The sequence below is a fragment of the Bombina bombina genome, chromosome 4 (genome assembly GCF_027579735.1).
Source record: "Bombina bombina isolate aBomBom1 chromosome 4, aBomBom1.pri, whole genome shotgun sequence".
NCBI lineage: Eukaryota > Metazoa > Chordata > Amphibia > Anura > Bombinatoridae > Bombina > Bombina bombina.
The window spans coordinates 991,077,913-991,099,962 of NC_069502.1; the positions used below are offsets into that span (position 1 = coordinate 991,077,913).

Sequence of the window (22,050 nt, forward strand, 5' to 3'; positions counted from 1 at the left end):
AATTTTTTTCTTTCATGATTCAGATAGAGAATACAAATTTAAACAAATTTTCAATTTACTTCTATTATTTAATTTGCTTCCTTCTCATGTTTTTCCTTTGCTGAAAGGTTTAACTTGGCAAGCTCAGGAGCAGCAGAGAACCTAGATTCTAGCTGTTAATTGGAGGCTGCATATATACATCGATTGTGATTGGCTCACCCATGTGTTCCGTTAGAAACCATTAGTGCATTGCTGCTCCTTCAACAAATGATACCAAGAGAATGAAATAAATTAGATAATAGAAGTAAATTAGAAAGCTGTTTAAAATTGTATTCTCTATCTGAATCATGAAAGAAAAAAATTGGGGTTCATGTCCCTTTAACCCTTTGGCTGCTAAGCCATTTCCCACCTGGGTGCTAATATTTTCTTTAAATTTTTAACTTTTTGAATTTTTTTTTTTTTAACTTTTTTTTTTTTTTTTTACAGACCCCCAATACTTACACTGTTGGAAAGGTTAGGCGATTACCTTTCCAACAGTGGGTCTTGGGGGTCTGTAGCTGCTTAGATACCTGAGATACAGGCTTCTAAGCAGCATGCCCACTCCTCCTATACTTAACATTGTTAAGCATAAAGTTGCGCGGTGACGTCATCACGTAATTGCGCGTGACGTGACCGTGCATCACGTGAAGCCCCGTCGATGCCTGTCACTCTACAGGCACGATCGCCGGGGTAGGAGCAGTAAGGAGCCCCCAGATCTCCCTCAAGGTGGGAGAGTGCTCATGACGGCTCTGAGCCGTCATTAGCACCAGAGTGAGAAACTCTGTGACGGCTCAGAGCCGTCATTAGCACTCAAAGGGTTAAGGACCAGGGCTATTTTTACAGGATCGCTTCCAGCCGCTTTAAACCCCTAACAACCAGTTTGTGTATGATGTACCCTGTACGATGTGTGTCGCTAAGGGGTTAAACAACTTTCTAATTTACTTCTATTATCTAATTTGCTTTAATCTCTTGATATACTTTGGTGAAAAACATAATTTATGTAAGAACTTACCTGATAAATTCATTTCTTTCATATTAGCAAGAGTCCATGAGCTAGTGACGTATGGGATATACATTCCTACCAGGAGGGGCAAAGTTTCCCAAACCTCAAAATGCCTATAAATACACCCCTCACCACACCCACAATTCAGTTTAACGAATAGCCAAGAAGTGGGGTGATAAAAAAGTGCGAAAGCATATAAAATAAGGAATTGGAACAATTGTGCTTTATACAAAAATCATAACCACCACAAAAAAAGGGCGGGCCTCATGGACTCTTGCTAATATGAAAGAAATGAATTTATCAGGTAAGTTCTTACATAAATTATGTTTTCTTTCATGTAATTAGCAAGAGTCCATGAGCTAGTGACGTATGGGATAATGACTACCCAAGATGTGGATCTTTCCACACAAGAGTCACTAGAGAGGGAGGGATAAAATAAAGACAGCCAATTCCTGCTGAAAATAATCCACACCCAAAAATAAAGTTTAACGAAAAACATAAGCAGAAGATTCAAACTGAAACCGCTGCCTGAAGTACTTTTCTACCAAAAACTGCTTCAGGAGAAGAAAATACATCAAAATGGTAGAATTTAGTAAAAGTATGCAAAGAGGACCAAGTTGCTGCTTTGCAAATCTGGTCAACCGAAGCTTCATTCCTAAACGCCCAGGAAGTAGAAACTGACCTAGTAGAATGAGCTGTAATTCTTTGAGGCGGAGTTTTACCCGACTCAACATAGGCAAGATGAATTAAAGATTTCAACCAAGATGCCAAAGAAATGGCAGAAGCTTTCTGGCCTTTTCTAGAACCGGAAAAGATAACAAATAAACTAGAAGTCTTACGGAAAGATTTCGTAGCTTCAACATAATATTTCAAAGCTCTAACAACATCCAAAGAATGCAACGATTTCTCCTTAGAATTCTTAGGATTAGGACATAATGAAGGAACCACAATTTCTCTACTAATGTTGTTGGAATTCACAACTTTAGGTAAAAATTCAAAAGAAGTTCGCAACACCGCCTTATCCTGATGAAAAATCAGAAAAGGAGACTCACAAGAAAGAGCAGATAATTCAGAAACTCGTCTGGCAGAAGAGATGGCCAAAAGGAACAAAACTTTCCAAGAAAGTAATTTAATGTCCAATGAATGCATAGGTTCAAACGGAGGAGCTTGAAGAGCTCCCAAAACCAAATTCAAACTCCAAGGAGGAGAAATTGACTTAATAACAGGTTTTATACGAACCAAAGCTTGTACAAAACAATGAATATCAGGAAGAATAGCAATCTTTCTGTGAAAAAGAACAGAAAGAGCAGAGATTTGTCCTTTCAAAGAACTTGCGGACAAACCCTTATCTAAACCATCCTGAAGAAACTAAAATTCTCGGTATTCTAAAAGAATGCCAAGAAAAATGATGAGAAAGACACCAAGAAATATAAGTCTTCCAGACTCTATAATATATCTCTCGAGATACAGATTTACGAGCCTGTAACATAGTATTAATCACAGAGTCAGAGAAACCTCTTTGACCAAGAATCAAGCGTTCAATCTCCATACCTTTAAATTTAAGGATTTCAGATCCTGATGGAAAAAAGGACCTTGTGACAGAAGGTCTGGTCTTAACGGAAGAGTCCACGGTTGGCAAGAGGCCATCCAGACAAGATCCGCATACCAAAACCTGTGAGTCCATGCCGGAGCTACCAGCAGAACAAACGAGCATTCCTTCAGAATCTTGGAGATTACTCTTGGAAGAAGAACTAGAGGCGGAAAGATATAGGCAGGATGATACTTCCAAGGAAGTGATAATGCATCCACTGCCTCCGCCTGAGGATCCCGGGATCTGGACAGATACCTGGGAAGTTTCTTGTTTAGATGGGACGCCATCAGATCTATTTCTGGAAGTTCCCACATTTGAACAATCTGAAGAAATACCTCTGGGTGAAGAGACCATTCGCCCGGATGCAACGTTTGGCGACTGAGATAATCCGCTTCCCAATTGTCTATACCTGGGATATGAACCGCAGAGATTAGACAGGAGCTGGATTCCGCCCAAACCAAAATTCGAGATACTTCTTTCATAGCCAGAGGACTGTGAGTCCCTCCTTGATGATTGATGTATGCCACAGTTGTGACATTGTCTGTTTGAAAACAAATGAACGATTCTCTCTTCAGAAGAGGCCAAGACTGAAGAGCTCTGAAAATTGCACGGAGTTCCAAAATATTGATCGGTAATCTCACCTCCTGAGATTCCCAAACTCCTTGTGCCGTCAGAGATCCCCACACAGCTCCCCAACCTGTGAGACTTGCATCTGTTGAAATTACAGTCCAGGTTGGAAGCACAAAAGAAGCCCCCTGAATTAAACGATGGTGATCTGTCCACCATGTTAGAGAGTGTCGAACAATCGGTTTTAAAGATATTAATTGAGATATCTTCGTGTAATCCTTGCACCATTGCTTCAGCATACAGAGCTGAAGAGGTCGCATGTGAAAACGAGCAAAGGGGATCGCGTCCGATGCAGCAGTCATAAGACCTAGAATTTCCATGCATAAGGCTACCGAAGGGAATGATTGTGACTGAAGGTTTCGACAAGCTGAAATCAATTTTAGACGTCTCTTGTCTGTTAAAGACAGAGTCATGGACACTGAATCCATCTGGAAACCCAGAAAGGTTACCCTTGTCTGAGGAATCAAAGAACTTTTTGGTAAATTGATCCTCCAACCATGATCTTGAAGAAACAACACAAGTCGATTCGTATGAGATTCTGCTAAATGTAAAGACTGAGCAAGTACCAAGATATCGTCCAAATAAGGAAATACCACAATACCCTGTTCTCTGATTACAGACAGAAGGGCACCGAGAACCTTTGTAAAAATTCTTGGAGCTGTAGCTAGGCCAAACGGCAGAGCCACAAACTGGTAATGCTTGTCCAGAAAAGAGAATCTCAGGAACTGATAATGATCTGGATGAATCGGAATATGCAGATATGCATCCTGTAAATCTATTGTGGACATATAATTCCCTTGCTGAACAAAAGGCAAGATAGTCCTTACAGTTACCATCTTGAACGTTGGTATTCTTACATACCGATTCAATATTTTTAGATCCAGAACTGGTCTGAAGGAATTCTCCTTCTTTGGTACAATGAAGAGATTTGAATAAAACCCCATCCCCTGTTCCGGAACTGGAACCGGCATAATTACTCCAGTCAACTCTAGATCTGAAACACATTTCAGAAATGCTTGAGCTTTTACTGGATTTACTGGGACACGGGAAAGAAAAAATCTCTTTGCAGGAGGTCTTATCTTGAAACCAATTCTGTACCCTTCTGAAACAATGCTCTGAATCCAAAGATTGTGAACAGAATTGATCCAAATTTCCTTGAAAAAACGTAACCTGCCCCCTACCAGCTGAGCTGGAATGAGGGCCGCACCTTCATGTGGACTTAGAAGCAGGCTTTGCCTTTCTAGCTGGCTTGGATTTATTCCAGACTGGAGATGGTTTCCAAACTGAAACTGCTCCTGAGGATGAAGGATCAGGCTTTTGTTCTTTGTTGAAACGAAAGGAACGAAAACAATTATTAGCCCTGCTTTTACCTTTAGATTTTTTATCCTGTGGTAAAAAAGTTCCTTTCCCACCAGTAACAGTTGAAATAATGGAATCCAACTGAGAACCAAATAATTTGTTACCCTGGAAAGAAATGGAAAGTAAAGTAGATTTAGAAGCCATATCAGCATTCCAAGTTTTAAGCCATAAAGCTCTTCTAGCTAAAATAGCTAGAGACATAAACCTGACATCAACTCTGATAATATCAAAAATGGCATCACAGATAAAATTATTAGCATGCTGTAGAAGAATAATAATATCATGAGAATCATGATGTGTTACTTGTTGCGCTAAAGTTTCCAACCAGAAAGTTGAAGCTGCAGCAACATCAGCCAAAGATATAGCAGGTCTAAGAAGATTACCTGAACACAGATAAGCTTTTCTTAGAAAGGATTCAATTTTCCTATCTAAAGGATCCTTAAACGAAGTACCATCTGACGTAGGAATAGTAGTACGTTTAGCAAGGGTAGAAATAGCCCCATCAACTTTAGGGATCTTGTCCCAAAATTCTAATCTGTCAGACGGCACAGGATATAATCGCTTAAAACGTTTAGAAGGAGTAAATGAATTACCCAATTTATCCCATTCTTTGGAAATTACTGCAGAAATAGCATTAGGAACAGGAAAAACTTCTGGAATAACCACAGGAGCTTTAAATACCTTATCCAAACGTTTAGAATTAGTATCAAGAGGACCAGAATCCTCTATTTCTAAAGCAATTAGTACTTCTTTAAGTAAAGAACGAATAAATTCCATTTAAAATAAATATGAAGATTTATCAGCATCAACCTCTGAGACAGAATCCTCTGAACCAGAAGAGTCATCAGAATCAGAATGATGATATTCATTTAAAAATTCATCTGTAGGGAGAGAAGTTTTAAAAGATTTTTTACGTTTACTAGAAGGAGAAATAACAGACATAGCCTTCTTTATGGATTCTGAAACAAAATCTCTTATATTATCAGGAACATTCTGCACCTTAGATGTTGAAGGAACTGCAACAGGCAATGGTACTTTACTAAAGGAAATATTATCTGCTTTAACAAGTTTGTCATGACAATCAATACAAACAACAGCTGGAGGAATAGCTACCAAAAGTTTACAGCAGATACACTTAGCTTTGGTAGATCCAGCACTAGACAGCGATTTTCCTGTAGTATCTTCTGGCTCAGATGCAACGTGAGACATCTTGCAATATGTAAGAGAAAAAACAACATATATATATAAAGCAAAATTGATCAAATTCCTTAAATGACAGTTTCAGGAATGGGAAAAAATGCCAAAGAACAAGCTTCTAGCAACCAGAAGCAATGAAAAATGAGACTTAAATAATGTGGAGACAAAAGCGACGCCCATATTTTTCGCGCCAATAAGACGCCCACATTATTTGGCGCCTAAATGCTTATTGGCGCCAAAATGACGCCACATCCGGAACGCCGACATTTTTGGCGCAAAATAACGTCAAAAAATGACGCAACTTCCGGCGACACGTATGACGCCGGAAACGGAAACAAATTTTTTGCGCCAAAAAAGTCCGCGCCAAGAATGACGCAATAAAATGAAGCATTTTCAGCCCCCGCGAGCATAACAGCCCACAGGGAAGAGTCACATTTTTGAAGGTAAGAAAAAATGATTAAATCAAATGCATTATCCCAAATATGAAACTGACTGTCTGAAAATAAGGAAAGTTGAACATTCTGAGTCAAGGCAAATAAATGTTTGAATACATATATTTAGAACTTTATAAATAAAGTGCCCAACCATAGCTTGGAGTGTCACAGAAAATAAGATTTACTTACCCCAGGACACTCATCTACATGTTTGTAGAAAGCCAAACCAGTACTGAAACGAGAATCAGCAGAGGTAATGGTATATATAAGAGTATATCGTCGATCTGAAAAGGGAGGTAAGAGATGAATCTCTACGACCGATAACAGAGAACCTATGAAATAGACCCCGTAGAAGGAGATCACTGCATTCAAATAGGCAATACTCTCCTCACATCCCTCTGACATTCACTGCACGCTGAGAGGAAAACCGGGCTCCAACTTGCTGCGGAGCGCATATCAACGTAGAATCTAGCACAAACTTACTTCACCACCTCCATCGGAGGCAAAGTTTGTAAAAACTGAATTGTGGGTGTGGTGAGGGGTGTATTTATAGGCATTTTGAGGTTTGGGAAACTTTGCCCCTCCTGGTAGGAATGTATATCCCATACGTCACTAGCTCATGGACTCTTGCTAATTACATGAAAGAAAGCATATCTAGATAGGCTAAGTAACTGCTGATTGGTTGCTGCACATAGATGCCTTGCGTGATTGGCTCACCCACGTGCATTGCTATTTCTTCAACAAAGGATATCTAAAGAATGAAGCAAAGTAGGTAATAGAAGTAAATTGGAATGTTGTTTAAAATTGTGTTCTCTACTTGAATCATGAAAGAAAATGTTTGGGTTTAGTGTCCCTTTAAGAACGTATCATCTGTTGAATAAAAGAATCAAGATCCGTTCAGAAGCAATTGGACAGAAGATAGTTGAAAGAGTCTGTGTATATATAGTAATTTTTAAATATTGTTGAATATCAAATTCTTTCATTGTATGAGTGTGATATTGTGTTAACCCTTTAATCATACAGTTGCTCTTCAAATTAAATGTCAGTACCTTTTGAAGTAATATCACAATCTAAAGTGTTTGGAATATTATATAGATATTAAATTGATTAAGAAAACTGTCTATAGGGGCAAAAATATGTTTTCACATTCGTCTGTTTCTCAAGTTATGGGCGCTTTAAAATCAGAGAGTGATATTCAGATAGCACATAGAGGGAGCCACACATATTTATTTTGAAGCCAGAATCTGCTATCCATTGATTCTGCCTCCCCTGGAATTATTGGTTGACAGCATGCCTTTATTATTAAGCTTTATTAAAGGGACACAAAACCCAACATTTTTTTTTTCATGATTCAGGTAGAACATACAATTTTAAACAATTCCCCAGTTTACTTCTATTATCAAATTTCATTCATTCTCCTGGTATGGGTGAGCCAATGACCTAGGTTATTTGATGCTCCTGAGTTTCCTAGATAAACCTTTCAGCAAAGGATAACAAGAGAGGGGTGCAAATTAAATAATGGAATTAAAATGGAAAGTTGTTTAAAATGGTATGCTCTGTCTAAATCATGAATGTCTAATTATGACTTTACTGTCCCTTTAAGTCTGCTGTTTTTGTGCTTGAGGCAGTATAACCCGCCGGAATATTATATTTCACTTTATAGTGTAAGAGAAATACTTAATTTTAACCAAATGTGTTATCTTACAAAACAAGTGCACACAATGAAGAAGATTACACTAATTTGTTTAGAGGGACAGCAATACACTACTGGGAGCTAGCTGATAATTGGTGGCTGCACATAAAGGCCTCTTGTCATTGGTTCACCTGATGAGTTCAGCAATCTCCAAATAGTGCATTGCTTCTCCTTCAAGAAGTAAAGTGGGAAGTTGTTTAAAACTGTATGTTCTATCTGAATCATGAAAGAAACATTTGTGGTTAAAAATGCCATCTTTAGTTAGATTAATGTATTTAAATAAAAGCTATATATGTTAATGGGAAACTAGTGTTTAACAAAATTACTGGGAAATGATTTTAAATAGATTTGTTCAGATTATGTTTTTACATTCTGCAGGAACAGCAGTCCGTAGGCTGTGGTGGAAAAATCTAGCAACATTATGCCCTGATACCATGTAAAAAGGCTATATTTGCTGCTTTCCTAGCATAACATTCCAATTTAGTTCTGTTATCAAATTTGTTTTGTTCTCTTGGTATCTTTTATGGAAGAGTAAAATTAAGTAAGCTCATAAAAGCTCAGGAGTGTGCACATCTCTTTAGTACTCTATGGCAGCTGTGTTTTGCAACATTGTATAACAAAGCTAAAATAATGTTGCAACACTGCTGCCATAAAGTACCAAAGACACGTGCACACTCCTGAGCTCTTATGAGCCTACTTAATTTTACTCTTCCATAAAAGATACCAACAGAACGAAGAAAATATGATAACAGAAGTAAAATGGAAAGTTGTTTAAAAGTGCATGCTCTATCTGAATCAGAAAAGTTTAATGTTGACTTTACTGTCCCTTGGTGAATGTATACATGATTTGTCTTATGCTAGGCTTGTACAACACGTTTGTGCTGAACTGTTTTTGTAGACTGGGGCTGGGCTGTATTATCTAGCATCTAGTTGCTGTATTTATTGAACTAGAGAGCTTTCAGTGTATCAGTGGTTGAGATAAAAACAAAGCTAAAACCACCAGTATGACCTTTTATACACTAAACCCTAAGACAACCTTTGCATTTCTCTTCTATTAAATGTTGCTTGTGCTGCAATACTGATTGTGCCATCACCATTTATGAAGTCTGTTGCTGAACAAATAATCATTGAGAACTTTTATTGACAATAATCGTGCTTGAGTAAAAATAAATACATTTTTTGTTAAATAATCATCCTTCACTTCCATTTCATATTTGCTGAGATGCCTTCACTTGCTTTTTTATTTATATCCTGTAGAAGATGCCCCCTGTATGATTTATAGTTGCTATTAGTTTGTTGTTTTGTTACAGTGGGTAAGAAAATAAACCAATTTAAAGGGGGACTTCTGTGTATGTCCATTGCACCTACATTTAAATACATCGCATACCATTCTAAGTATAAAATTGTTGAAAATGCAATTAACACAAATTCTATGAAAAATGTATGTGTACCATAAAATCTGGGGGGGTGTCCCCCCCAATGGTACTTTATATGTGTGTTCAGCTCATGGTGTGGTTTTTTTGAAGCTCCAAATACACTTTAGATTTCTATGAATTGTGTATGCGGAAGGGCAAAGATTGAGAGATGAGGACAGAAAGAGGAAACAAACTATAATCAAGTAAAAATGGAAAACAGAACTTTGGAATTATGTCCGTTAAGTGCCAACTTGATAAATGGTACGGATGGAAATTATTAAAGCTAAGCAAACTATCAAAGCTTCCAAAACAAATTCTTTATTACAGTGTTAAGTGGAAGTGTTAATTATGCCAATACAGCATTAGCAACTGGAAATACAAAGCACTTCTTATGTATTTATACTGTAGGTTGTCTGATGAAGGCAGGTTATGAAAAAAAACAAGGATCAAATGAAATACATTTAATGTTTCCTTATAAACACAATTAAAGTAACAAATGTTTGTATTACTAGATTTGAATAGGTTCCTTACAATGAATATAGTTGGTTAAAACCTATAAATAACAAGATGTAAATATTCTTATACTGCTATTACCTGCTGTAGCTCCCTCATGTCCTCCACAGTTAGTTGCACTTTGTGAGGGTTTATAATTTCGACTGCAAAAGGTCTTCCTAGAAGAACACAAGATCACAAAAATAGTGACACCACTGTGGGCTTGCATAAAGGAAATTATATCAATGTAAGCTTCAACTTTGTACGGGCACTTAAACCATTAGACATTAGTGTTCTACACAGAAAATGTTTCCAGCCAGATGGCATTATAAATTAGCTTGGTGGGGTCAGTGTAATATTAATATTATAACATTTTCTGCTATCCAAAGCACAAATTGATTGAATAATTGAACATAAATGTATTTAATGATAATTTATGGAATCAACATTGAAAACATTTAAAATTAGCTAATTTTAGCTTAATATTGACTTAAATTTTAGTTGGGTGGTCAGGCTTACAATACTAACTTATCAACACTAACAGCAAGCCAGGTTCACACTTCCATATGGATTTAACCCAAAACGAAATAGTTTTAGCGATGAATAATACCTTTTCCAAGAGTTCTAACATCCACGTCTTCTCTTCCAGATGATGAAAAGTTAAAACCTTAAGAAAAAAACAAAAATACATATTTGTGAAAACTAGAAAATTTTCACCAAAATATAAAAATTTCTATATTTTGGCCTTTATCCCTGGGTAATACTTACAATTGAGAACTCCTCCCCAAAGAAGTGTTGATGGAACTTCCCACTCCCCCTCCTCCTAGAGATGTCTAGCCAAACGGTTGAACTAGGTAAATAGGAGGGAGCCTGGTGTTACCCAGAGATAAGGGCCAAGATATAGAAATTGCTTATATTTTATCAATAATTTCTAGTTAACTTTGCCCTTCCTGGTAATACTTACTAGTGAGAAGAACAGAAACAAGCAAAAAATATTGAAATAAGGGTGGAAAGAAAGACTAACTAAAAAAAAGAATATACTGCAAAAATATAACAATAGTTTATTTAAGATAGCACAGAGGACAAAACCTTGGGGCAAAATTAGCAGAAGTAGATTGATGAACATCCAGTTTGTAATGTGACACAAAGGTGTGACACGACTCCCAAACCGCAGTCTGACAAATTTCTTCAGGTGTCGCATCTGCCTCTAAAGCCCAAAGAATGTAGAATGCACCTTAAAGGGACACTGAACCCAATTTTTTTCTTTCTTGATTCAGATAGAGGATGCAATTTTAAGCAACTTTCTAATTTACTCCTATTATCATTTTTTTCTTCATTCTCTTGCTATCTTTATTTGAAAAAGAAGGCATCTAAGGGTTTTTTTTTTGGTTCATAACACTGGACAGCACTTGTTTATTGGTCAGTTAAATTAATCCACAAATCAGCAAGAACAACCCAGGTTGTTCACTAAAAATGGGCCGGCATCTAAACTCACATTCTTGCTTTCACATAAAGATACCAAGAGAATGAAGAAAATTTGATAATAGGAGTAAAATAGAAATTTGCATAAAATTACATGCTCTATCTAAATCACAAAAGAAAAAAATTGGGTACAGTGTCCCTTTAAGCCCTTCTGGAATCTGTTTACCCTTTTTTTAATATCTTTTGTAAATGGCCTGAACAATCCAACCAGTTTATTTAGCAGGAATCCTTTGGGATAAAAAATAAACTGTCTTGCAAATAGACTGTTTCCTTTTAACATAAATGTGCAAACAATGCACCACACCCAGACGATACAGTGGCTTTCCTTGTAACTCCTGTTTGTCTGGGCAAAAAGATGGCAAAAAGGATATCACAACGACACAATCTTGGGTAGAAATTCAGCAACAGTCTGTAGAATACCTCTGTCCTGATGAAAAACAAATAATGGTTCCGTAATAGAGAGGTACTTTATATATGCAGATGTATGGCCACCAAAAATATAGACTTCAAAGTAAGGAACCAAAATTAAACTGCAGATCTACTGGAAACATGGAAATGAGCCAAGACCTGAAAAAATTAAATATCAAAGGGTTCAGATGAACTACTGGACCCTGGTACAGCATGTCCCATTAGACTAGAAGTAACCATGGAGGAAGGATCCCTAGACTCTGGACCAGGGAAAAACATGGTCTGTGAGGCAAAAAAGGAAGAATGAATATGTTTGTTGCTTTCTCTTTCTGAATTTGTTTCAACACATGAAGAATCAGAGATATCGAAGGAAATGCATAAATCAGATAGAATGGCTATTCCTGCAGCAGAGTGTCCACCTTTCAGTCTGAGGTGTTTGGAACTTGATTGTTGTCTTTGGAAGCCATAAAATAGACCAATGCTCAAAAAATTTGCTGTGACATTCTCTGATCCTGGGACATGAACAGAAATTGCACACTGCATTAAGCCCATGCACAAATTGGTGTGATCTCCTTCAAAACTAACTGACTGACATGTTTCGCATATTTTACATTATGTTTTTCACATAGAAAATAATGTACTTTTTATTATTAAATTTATATTTCTGAGACTTCAGGTGGGCAGGTCGACAAGGCAGCAGCACAGCACAGCACAAGAGCTCCGGCTAACGGTGTGCTTTTCAAAGCAAATAACCTGTCTTCTGCCTTCCCCACCACGCATCTAACTTGCTGGGCTAGCCACAGTGCTACGGCGCCAGCCAAAGGTGTATCTTACAGGGCATCTACATCAGCCCTGGTCACGGAACAAGCGGCGCAAAAATAGCCGGCGCCATCTTGGACTCCTTGCTACGCACCAGAGGTCAGAGAGTGCCGGGCTCAAGGAGAATGAATTGGCATAACAGCCACAGCACAGCACAACTGACACTGCAACCGGACCCCTGGGTGAGTGTGCTCCTGTGTAGTGGGACTCCCCTAATCACAGTCTGATACGGCACAGTTTTACTTAAAGCCCCAACACAGCCAGGGCACAAGACACGCAACCCGAACCTGTTGGACATAGCTCTCACCTAGGCTTAGGGGAAAAATAATTGAAAACAGAGGCATAAGCCTGTACAACATACCTGCAGCTGCTACAAACAACACCACCTAATCCCAAAGGCAGATTGTAAAACTTGCATCTGCATTTTATGAACTGACCCCTTTGAGAAAAGGGGATAGAGAAGGGGGAAAAGGGAGGGAGGAAGAAAGAGAAAGGGGAAAGAAGAGAATTTTGTTACCTTTGCACAAACACCAAGTTGGTGACCGCTGACAAAAATAAAATCTGCGCACCTGTCTATAATCTAAGTTTGGTGACTTACTGAATCTCCTCTCTTACACAGTTTACTGCGCTTTATTATAAGAGACTAGACAGAGTTAACCTCTTCCTTATTGCCTGAAAAAGAATCAATACCTTTCCCCTGGGCTGCTCTACCTCCTAAGACCACATACCGGTGAGGGGCAAGCTCTTACTAAATCATAAAATCCCCTTAACATTTTTTGATTTGCTTATGCCCATGAAAGTAGATAAATACTTCCAAAAACTCTCACCCACTACAAAAGAAAGCATGAGTACCAAGGCGAAAGCTGCAGACAGAAAACAAAGGCACACAACCGAAATCCATGCTGAGAGCCAGCTGCAGACAGATCATCATGTGAACCATATGGGAGAACAGTCCTCACTATTGCAAGATGGAGTCCCTACAGGCTGGAGTTGACACCTTAAAGGGACAGTAAACACCAGATTTTTTGTTGTTTAAAAAGTTAGATAATCCCTTTATTACCCATTCCCCGATTTTGCATAACCAACACACTTATAATAATATACTTTTTACCTTGTATCTATGCCTCTGCAAACTGCCCCCTTATTTCAGTTCTTTTGACAGACTTGCATTTTTAGCCAATCAGTGCTGACTCCTAGGAGCTTCACATGCCTGAGCTCAATGTTATCTATATGAAACACATGAACTAACGCCCTTAGTGGTGAAAAACTGTCAAAATGCTTTCAGATTAGAGGCAGTCTTCAAGGTCTAAGAAAATAGCATATGAACCTCCTAGATTTAGCTTTCAACTAAAAATACCAAGAGAACAAAGCACAATTGGTAATAAAAGTAAATTGGAAAGTTGTTTAAAATTACATGCCCTATTTAAATCATGAAAGTTTTTTTTTACTTTACTGTCCCTTTAACAAAAGAAGTTCAGCAATTCTTCTCCCGACTTAACTCAGCTGAAACACGCATATCTGAGGACAGACAATCAAACTCAGAATCCTCTCTCAGACAGCGCCTTAAACAAAATCAAATTTTACAAGATCGTGTGGCAGACCTGGAGAATAGGAGCAGGCGCTCCGACTCAGTCCAGGGGGAGGACTTGCTAGAATTCACTACTCTATTATTCCCTAAACTACTGGGTATATCTCCAGACATTCTCCTGATTGATGTAGAAAGAGCTCACCGTGTGGGCCCAGAGAGAACTTTGGAACATGCAAAAATTAAACCTAGGCAGGTTATCTTCAAATGTCTGAATTTTCAGGAGAAAATCAAGATATTGCATGCTTAGAGATCCCGGAAAGAAGTAACCTATAAGGGAACCCAACTACTACTTTTCCAAGACTTCTCAGCCGAGGTCACGAAGCAGAGAAAAGAATTTGCCCTGCTTTGCTCACGCTTGCATGAACAAGGCCGTCAAGTAGCATTGCTGATTCCAGCCAAACTTCGCCTCCAAACTCCATTTGGAATCAAGATCTTCTATTCACTCAAGGCTTTACAAAGCTACCTTGCCACGTAAGAGCAACAAGCACCAAGCTGAGACCATCTTATTACAGATCCTGCACTACTTAAACCCCACTAAAGCCTTATAAATGGCTATGGGGACCCTATTCTTAACTGCTTTGCAAGTTGCCCTCTGGTGCTTGCATTGGAAGCAGCCACAATGAATCGAAGGAACTCACCCCACTCAACTAGAAAGGGATCCCTGTCCAGGGGATCTGCGGACTAGATTCCAGAATGTTCAATCACACGTGAGCCTGCTAATTGCTATAGTTAAATTACTTGTTAAATATGTTTCCTTTTTTATATGTTTTTATATTGTTCCAGGATTAGGTAAAGAAAAGTGTATGCCACCTTCTTGCTCTGTGTGGCTTTGGTGTATCTCATGGCACGTTATTGGAGTGACACATTGGCCCACCTTGGTCTTACATGCGAGTCACCTCAAACTGTGATAAAAACTATATAATTGCTACTGGCTTTTATTCAAAGTTATTTTGGTTGTTGTTTGGTTTATTGGTTAGAACCGTTTTTTACATTGACATCTGTTGAGTATATTTATAATTATGAACATCGCAATTTTGTCTCTGGGTACAAGGTCATCAAAGAAATGGCTCTTTCGTGTTTTCTGTGTCATCGGTATACTCTCTGGCAACTTTGTGGGCTGGTAGGCTTGTTCTTCTTAGCCCTACGTCAGGGAAGCAGCCCTCGCAGAAACAACAAACATGCCCCTAATTATTACAAAAAATGCCAACACAGAGAAGCAAAAGAATAGCGCTAGCTAAGCTATGTGGATATTAGTACTCAAAGATCAAAAAACAAATGTCTACTAGCTGATAATATAGAATATACAAAAAGTATAAAATGCGCAAAAATGGATAAATATTCTAGATTAAAGGAAGCGATGAACGTATAAATAATTAAAAGATAAAATCACTTCAAATAAAAATCCTGTATAGTGATCGCATATCATAAAAGCAACATTTACAATGAACACATAAAAAATCTGGGGTATAATAATGTATAAAATGTTCAATACTTATAGATAGTAATGAATGTTCATAGAAACTCTGTTGCCAAAAATCCAGAATGTGCTGCTGTTCCTCTTATACGGGTAGATCCGGCTGACCCAAAGAAGTCTGAAAAAATATATAGGAGAGGAGAGAAGCGCAAACACAATTCAAGTGTAGAGTCAAATTTTATTCATAGCAACACACGCTATATATGTACGCACAAGAAAGTAATAAAAAACAGACACATTGAGTCTTATTTCCTCCGTTGTCCCCAAAGAACTACCAGGCTTAATCGATGTAGGAAAAGTGCACAAGCATACACATCCAAATCCAAGAAGCTTCTAGTGCTGCGAACAGTTTCAAACACCGGAGCGTAAGAGGAAAGACAAACACCCTCGGCTATAATCCAATAGGATACCTCAAACAGTGCACGTAGCACAAGAGGCTGCCTCGCTAGGCTAGATCAAATTTATTTCAACAGTACGTTCTACGTGTTTCGTCCCGATCGACGGGACTTTCTCAAGAACTGACATACCATCAATGCTAGGTCTCTGATAAAGGGAGTTCCCCAGATCCGCCTTCCTTTGGACCAATCATATTAAAAGTTCATCAAATAGGCATAATATAAAGGAGTTAATATTGTGAGAGATTGTTAAATAAATAGCCCACTACCAGTATATCTATAAAAAATAATAAATATTAAAAAATAAAAAAGGGGGGACCGAGCATCGATTGTAAACCCCTAAAAGTAACCATTAGTCCGTGCATGGCAAATTGAAAATATATATACATGCAAATGATTTCTAAAAAGCATACCAAGTACAATATATTTAAACAGAACAAATACCCCTGACAAAAAGAAACAATGAATAATGTTTACATAATTAAAAATAATTCCATATACAGGGGGCAAAAAAGTATTTAGTTAGCCACCAATTGTGCAAGTTCTCCCACTTAAGAAGATAAGAGAGACCTGTAATTTTCATCATAGGTATACCTCAACTATGAAAGACAAAATGTGGAAACAAATTCAGACAATCACATTGTCTGATTTGGAAAGAATTTATTTGCAAATTATGGTGGAAAATAAGTATTTGGTCAATATCAAAAGTTCATCTCAATACTTTGTTATATATCCTTTGTTGGCAATGACAGAGGTCAAACGTTTTCTGTAAGTCTTCACAAGGTTGTCACACACTGTTGCTGGTATGTTGGCCCATTCCTGCATGCAGATCTCCTCTAGAGCAGTGATGTTTAGGGGCTGTCGCTGGGCAACACAGACTTTCAACTCCCTCCAAAGGTTTTCTATGGGGTTGAGATCTGGAGACTGGCTAGGCCACTCCAGGACCTTGAAATGCTTCTTACGAAGCCACTCCTTCGTTGCCCGGGCGGTGTGTTTGGGATCATTGTCATGCTGAAAGACCCAGCCACGTTTCATCTTCAATGCCCTTGCTGATGAAAGGAGGTTTGCACTCAAAATCTCACGATACATGGCCCCATTCATTCTTTCATGTACACGGATCAGTCGTCCTGTTCCCTTTGCAGAGAAACAGCCCCAAAGCATGATGTTGCCACCACCATGCTTCACAGTAGGTATGGTGTTCTTTGGTTGCAACTCAGCATTCTCTCTCCTTCAAACACGACGAGTTGTGTTTCTACCAAACAGTTCTACTTTGGTTTCATCTGACCATATGACATTCTCCCAATCCACTTCTGGATCATCCAAATGCTCTCTAGCATACTTCAGACGGGCCCGGACATGTACTGGCTTAAGCAGGGGGACACGTCTGGCACTGCAGGATCTGAGTCCCTGGCGGCATAGTGTGTTACTGATGGTAGCCTTTGTTACGATGGTCCCAGCTCTCTGCAGGTCATTCACTAGGTCCCCCCGTGTGGTTCTGGGATGTTTGCTCACCGTTCTTGTGATCATTTTGACCCCACGGGGTGAGATCTTGAGTGGAGCCCCAGATTGAGGGAGATTATTAGCGGTCTTGTATGTCTTCCATTTTCTAATTATTGCTCCCACAGTTGATTTCTTCACACCAAGCTGCTTGCCTATTGCAGATTCAGTCTTCCCAGCCTGGTGCAGGTCTACAATTTTGTTTCTGGTGTCCTTCGACAGCTCTTTGGTCTTCACCATAGTGGAGTTTGGAGTGTGACTGTGTGAGGTTGTGAACAGGTGTCTTTTAAACTGATAACAAGTTCAAACAGGTGCCATTAACACAGGTAATGAGTGGAGGACAGAGGAGCCCCTTAAAGAAGAAGATACAGGTCTGTGAGAGCCAGAAATCTTGCTTGTTTGTAGGTGACCAAATACTTATTTTCCACCATAATATGCAAATAAATTCTTTCCAAATCAGACAATGTGACTGTCTGGATTTGTTTCCACATTTTGTCTCTCATAGTTGAGGTATACCTATGATGAAAATTACACGCCTCTCTCATCTTCTTAAGTGGGAGAACTTGCACAATTGGTGGCTGACTAAATACTTTTTTGCCCCACTGTACCTATACATAATTCTTACATAATGGACATTTCATCAATGGTTAAAATTCTTATAAAGCACAACGATAATTATAAAATCAATATCGCAACCATAGTATAAAAAATATATAATATAAAATAAAATATATATAGCCCAAATATCCATATAGAGACTATTATAATATATTGCTTATTCCAAAGGGCAATGTAAACCCTTAACTATACCCTAAACAAAAAGCAAGTATCATAAAAATGAAATGAAAGATCAGAGAGTTTATAAGAAGGCTAAAATATCAAGCTCAATGTTGAGCCCCTTAGGATCAAGACAATCTAGTGTCTTAATCCAAAAAGTTTCTCTCTGTCTCAACTTCAATAATCTGTTAGTGCTTGACTACTACCCTTGACTACTATCAAGGAAAGTTATCTCTGACCTACTTAGTTATTCTTTCAGCTCACTATTAAGTTTATTAGCAACTCCAGCTTAAATGATACTCAGAGTTCATGGTGTGTGTATCAGTAACCACAAGTAATTTTTACCATTATAATCATAAGGGTGTTGCACTCTTACACCACTGAAGGGATATATAATTTGGTCTGAATATACCACAGATCACTTTGTATTTCCACAAGTCGTACCTAAACAAGTACACCACTAATAACCTCGCTTTAGAGGGAGTGGTAAAGCACTATAAGTCACTCACACACAGGATTTGTAACTACCAGTACTATACTGATATATGTGTATTTTTTCCTGGTATCTCCCGCCTTAGTACCACATTCAGTCTGTTCCGTGGTCCACAACTGTGATTTTAATTCACTGTATATATTTTTTAACATTTCACATTAAAAGTTAAGTTTTAAAACCTGCCTTTATTCTGGGCCTTCCTCAACTAGTATATAGTGGCCCCACCGTCCAGTACTGGTGAGTGCTATCCAAGTACATTCTTCACATTCGCTTTGGCGATTGGTCTCTTTCTCTAGTATTTCCTTCAATGTACAGCACCTCAGTCTTATCCCTAATATTTGTACAGCATTCTTCCCTGTGAGTATTACACCGGGATAGCTAATCGGGAATAATGACACAATACCAGTAGTGCCATCGTATTCTCTCTTTCTTTTGCTATAACTAGGTCCATGTCTGCCACACCCACTTCAGAAAGCGATCTCGACAGTTCATGTATGGCTACCTCATTCCTAGAGCTCCAACAAGACCTGAGTGCTGCTGCACCTAGCCCATGTATAAAACATCTAGCTAAACCTTGTCCAGTTCCCCATTTCTGGGCTAGTGATGGAAATTTAGCCTTGGCGTCTCTTCGGGGAGATGCGGCTGACCCCCTGGAGTGCAGCGCCCTGGCCTCTCCTATCTCCTAGTGCCGGAACAGGTGGCGATCCCTGACAAGTTATGGCACGATGATAATGTGACCCAGAGCGGTACTTCTACCCTGGTAACTTTTTATCTATCTACCAGTCCCATTCTTGAGAGGACATGGACATACATAGTAGCAGAACTGTTACAGGATCTTTGTTTGCCTTGTCATGGGAACACTCTGAATCTCAATGCTCTACGTCCTGTAAATGGGACTGATTTGATCCAGACCTGCATGAACACTCCAAACACATTTACTTCAATTGGAGTGGGATGAAACATTAACTTACTGGCAAATGGCGAGGAGGGAAATATACGCCTGACAAAATAACTAACTCAAGTGTTCTGTTTGTCCTTTTTCACAGTTAACAGGAGTATTGATTCCATATACCCATTCATTGTCTCTGACTCAGAGGTGTCCCTTCTCACACATTTGCTTGTTCATTGTTCTGAAGTTAAAGTAGAAATTGTTGAAAGTTTGAGTGTCAAGCAATCCCCCAAGCGGTTTCTTATTGTTCACTTATTGTTTGGTTCTTTTTATATCTTTTCCTTGTGCCCACAGTGTGCCTGCTATATCTATTGTATCTGCTCTAGTAATCCTCTAATGTACCCTGCAAATCTGCTTAATTAACCTCCTCTCTCCCAAACCAGGTATACAGATCATTATGCCAATTTCTATGTTCTACACCAACATGTAACTTTTCTTTGATTTGCTTTAACTAGAGAGATCTACCTGCATACTTTATAGTAAATTAAATTAATAGAGTAATTAATCTTGTGTTAACATGTAGTGTTATAGATGGAGGGAGATATAACTTTAGAACTTCAAAATGACAAACTGAGAAACCTGTAATGAACTGTTATAGCAGGCCTAAATTTTAACTCCTATTGTTCTATTAGCATACTCTGATGGCCAATATCAAGTATGGGTAATACTGTAGCGATTTTCTCTTACTCTCTTGACCTTCATATATGGCACTAACACTTAGGATTGCTCAGATATTAGTCATGTATTTCAATCCTAGCAGGTATCACCTACAGAGTAAACTGTTGGGTACTAATAAAATTTCTAAACAAGAAATATTCCTCCCTAACAAGATAGAATAACTATTCTTATTGATGTACTACAACTTTTGGAGCAGTGTTTATCCGCTGATATACCCTATTTATATTAGTTACATGTGGTTACCATTAGAGAGCTATCATAAATAACTAGATGGTCCATAAGAAGTCAGTCCACTAACCACCCAAATGCTATTCATTTTGTAAAATAGATTTCTAATATTGCTCCGTCATCACAATTATAACTATTCTACATATATCCTAAGTGTAATTAGACCCTCTAGGGTCTTAGATGTCACTACCATACCTTACTAGTATTACCTAAATCACTTGGCCTGCGTGAGGCCAGCTAATTAGTCTTTCATATAGGCTCATAAAATTACAAAATAGAAGTTTCAGAAGCTCTCCCTAGGTTATACACCTTGTTGCTTGTTCTTACTCTTGTCATTGTATCGCATGTAATGTAAATTATGCCATTATTGTTTCACAGCATATACTGTATACTGTTTTGTTTTTTTGCAAAACCTCAATAAAAGATTAATATATAAAAAAAAAAAAAAAGAAAAAAAAAGGAATACCCGGCGTCTCCCATTCCTGAGTTATAATGTCAGACTTAGCCTTTTTTAGGGGCCTCTGCAACAGTTTCAGAGTTATCCAGAGTAGCTAAAATCTCCTTTAAAAGTAAACGGAGATGCTCCAGTTTAAATTTAAAATAAAATAAAAAGAGAGAAGCGCTCAACCTGGGAACGAACAATAGCATAATAACTTGTTCTATGGCTAGTTACCACCCTAGAAGCAGCCTCTTTTTGCTCAATGTGTGCCTTTCACAGAGAAGAACTTTCCTGTAGCATATCAGTCTGATCCTGACTTCACAGTACAGTCCAGCACCGAAATACCAGGCAATCCCTCTCTGAAAGAGAGAAATGGCAAAACCCCAGACGTATGTTTCGGCCTATTGTGGGCCTCGTCAGTGAGGTGCAGCCATATCCCTGCAGAACAAGCTATTATGCTATTGTTCGTTCCCAGGTTGAGCGCTTCTCTCTTTTTATTTATGTAAATTTAAAATTAACCTCCTCAGAATCTATTGTACTAGGAACTGCAGATTCTGAATCAGAGATCTCACCCTCAGAAGCTACAGAGGAATGATCCTCGCTAGATAACTGAGAAAGACTAACCAAATCAGTCTTGGCGGAATCAGAACCTATAGAAATGTACTTAGATTTCCTCTTCCTTTTACCAGAATTAGGTAAAGCACTTAGGGCTGCAGATATTGCAGAAATCAACTGTGCAGCAAATTCTTTAGGCAAAAAAAAAAAACAACTCTCAGAGGCTGACTGAGATGAATCGCAGGGCACTGCATGTGAATCTGTCAAAGACTGGGACATGTAAGCAGAAAGTTGAGACAACCCCTGAACAGCATTATCTTGAGAAAAAGAAGGCTTAGATAAGGAATCCTTATCCTTAGATAATAAAAACGTTATTAACACAAAATTGCACAGGAGGTATAACCTGGGCATCAGTACAATAAAGACATTTATCAAATGA

General features: G+C 38.4%; 1 protein-coding gene across 1 annotated transcript in view; it reads right to left on the bottom strand.

The window, feature by feature from the left end:
• PUS10 (pseudouridine synthase 10) overlaps positions 1-22,050 on the bottom strand; it is a 372,401-nt gene that overhangs the window by 55,106 nt on the left and 295,245 nt on the right. The window contains 2 exon segments of the mRNA XM_053712643.1: positions 9,932-10,008; positions 10,440-10,496. Of these exon segments, the coding sequence (XP_053568618.1) occupies positions 9,932-10,008; positions 10,440-10,496 (134 nt within the window).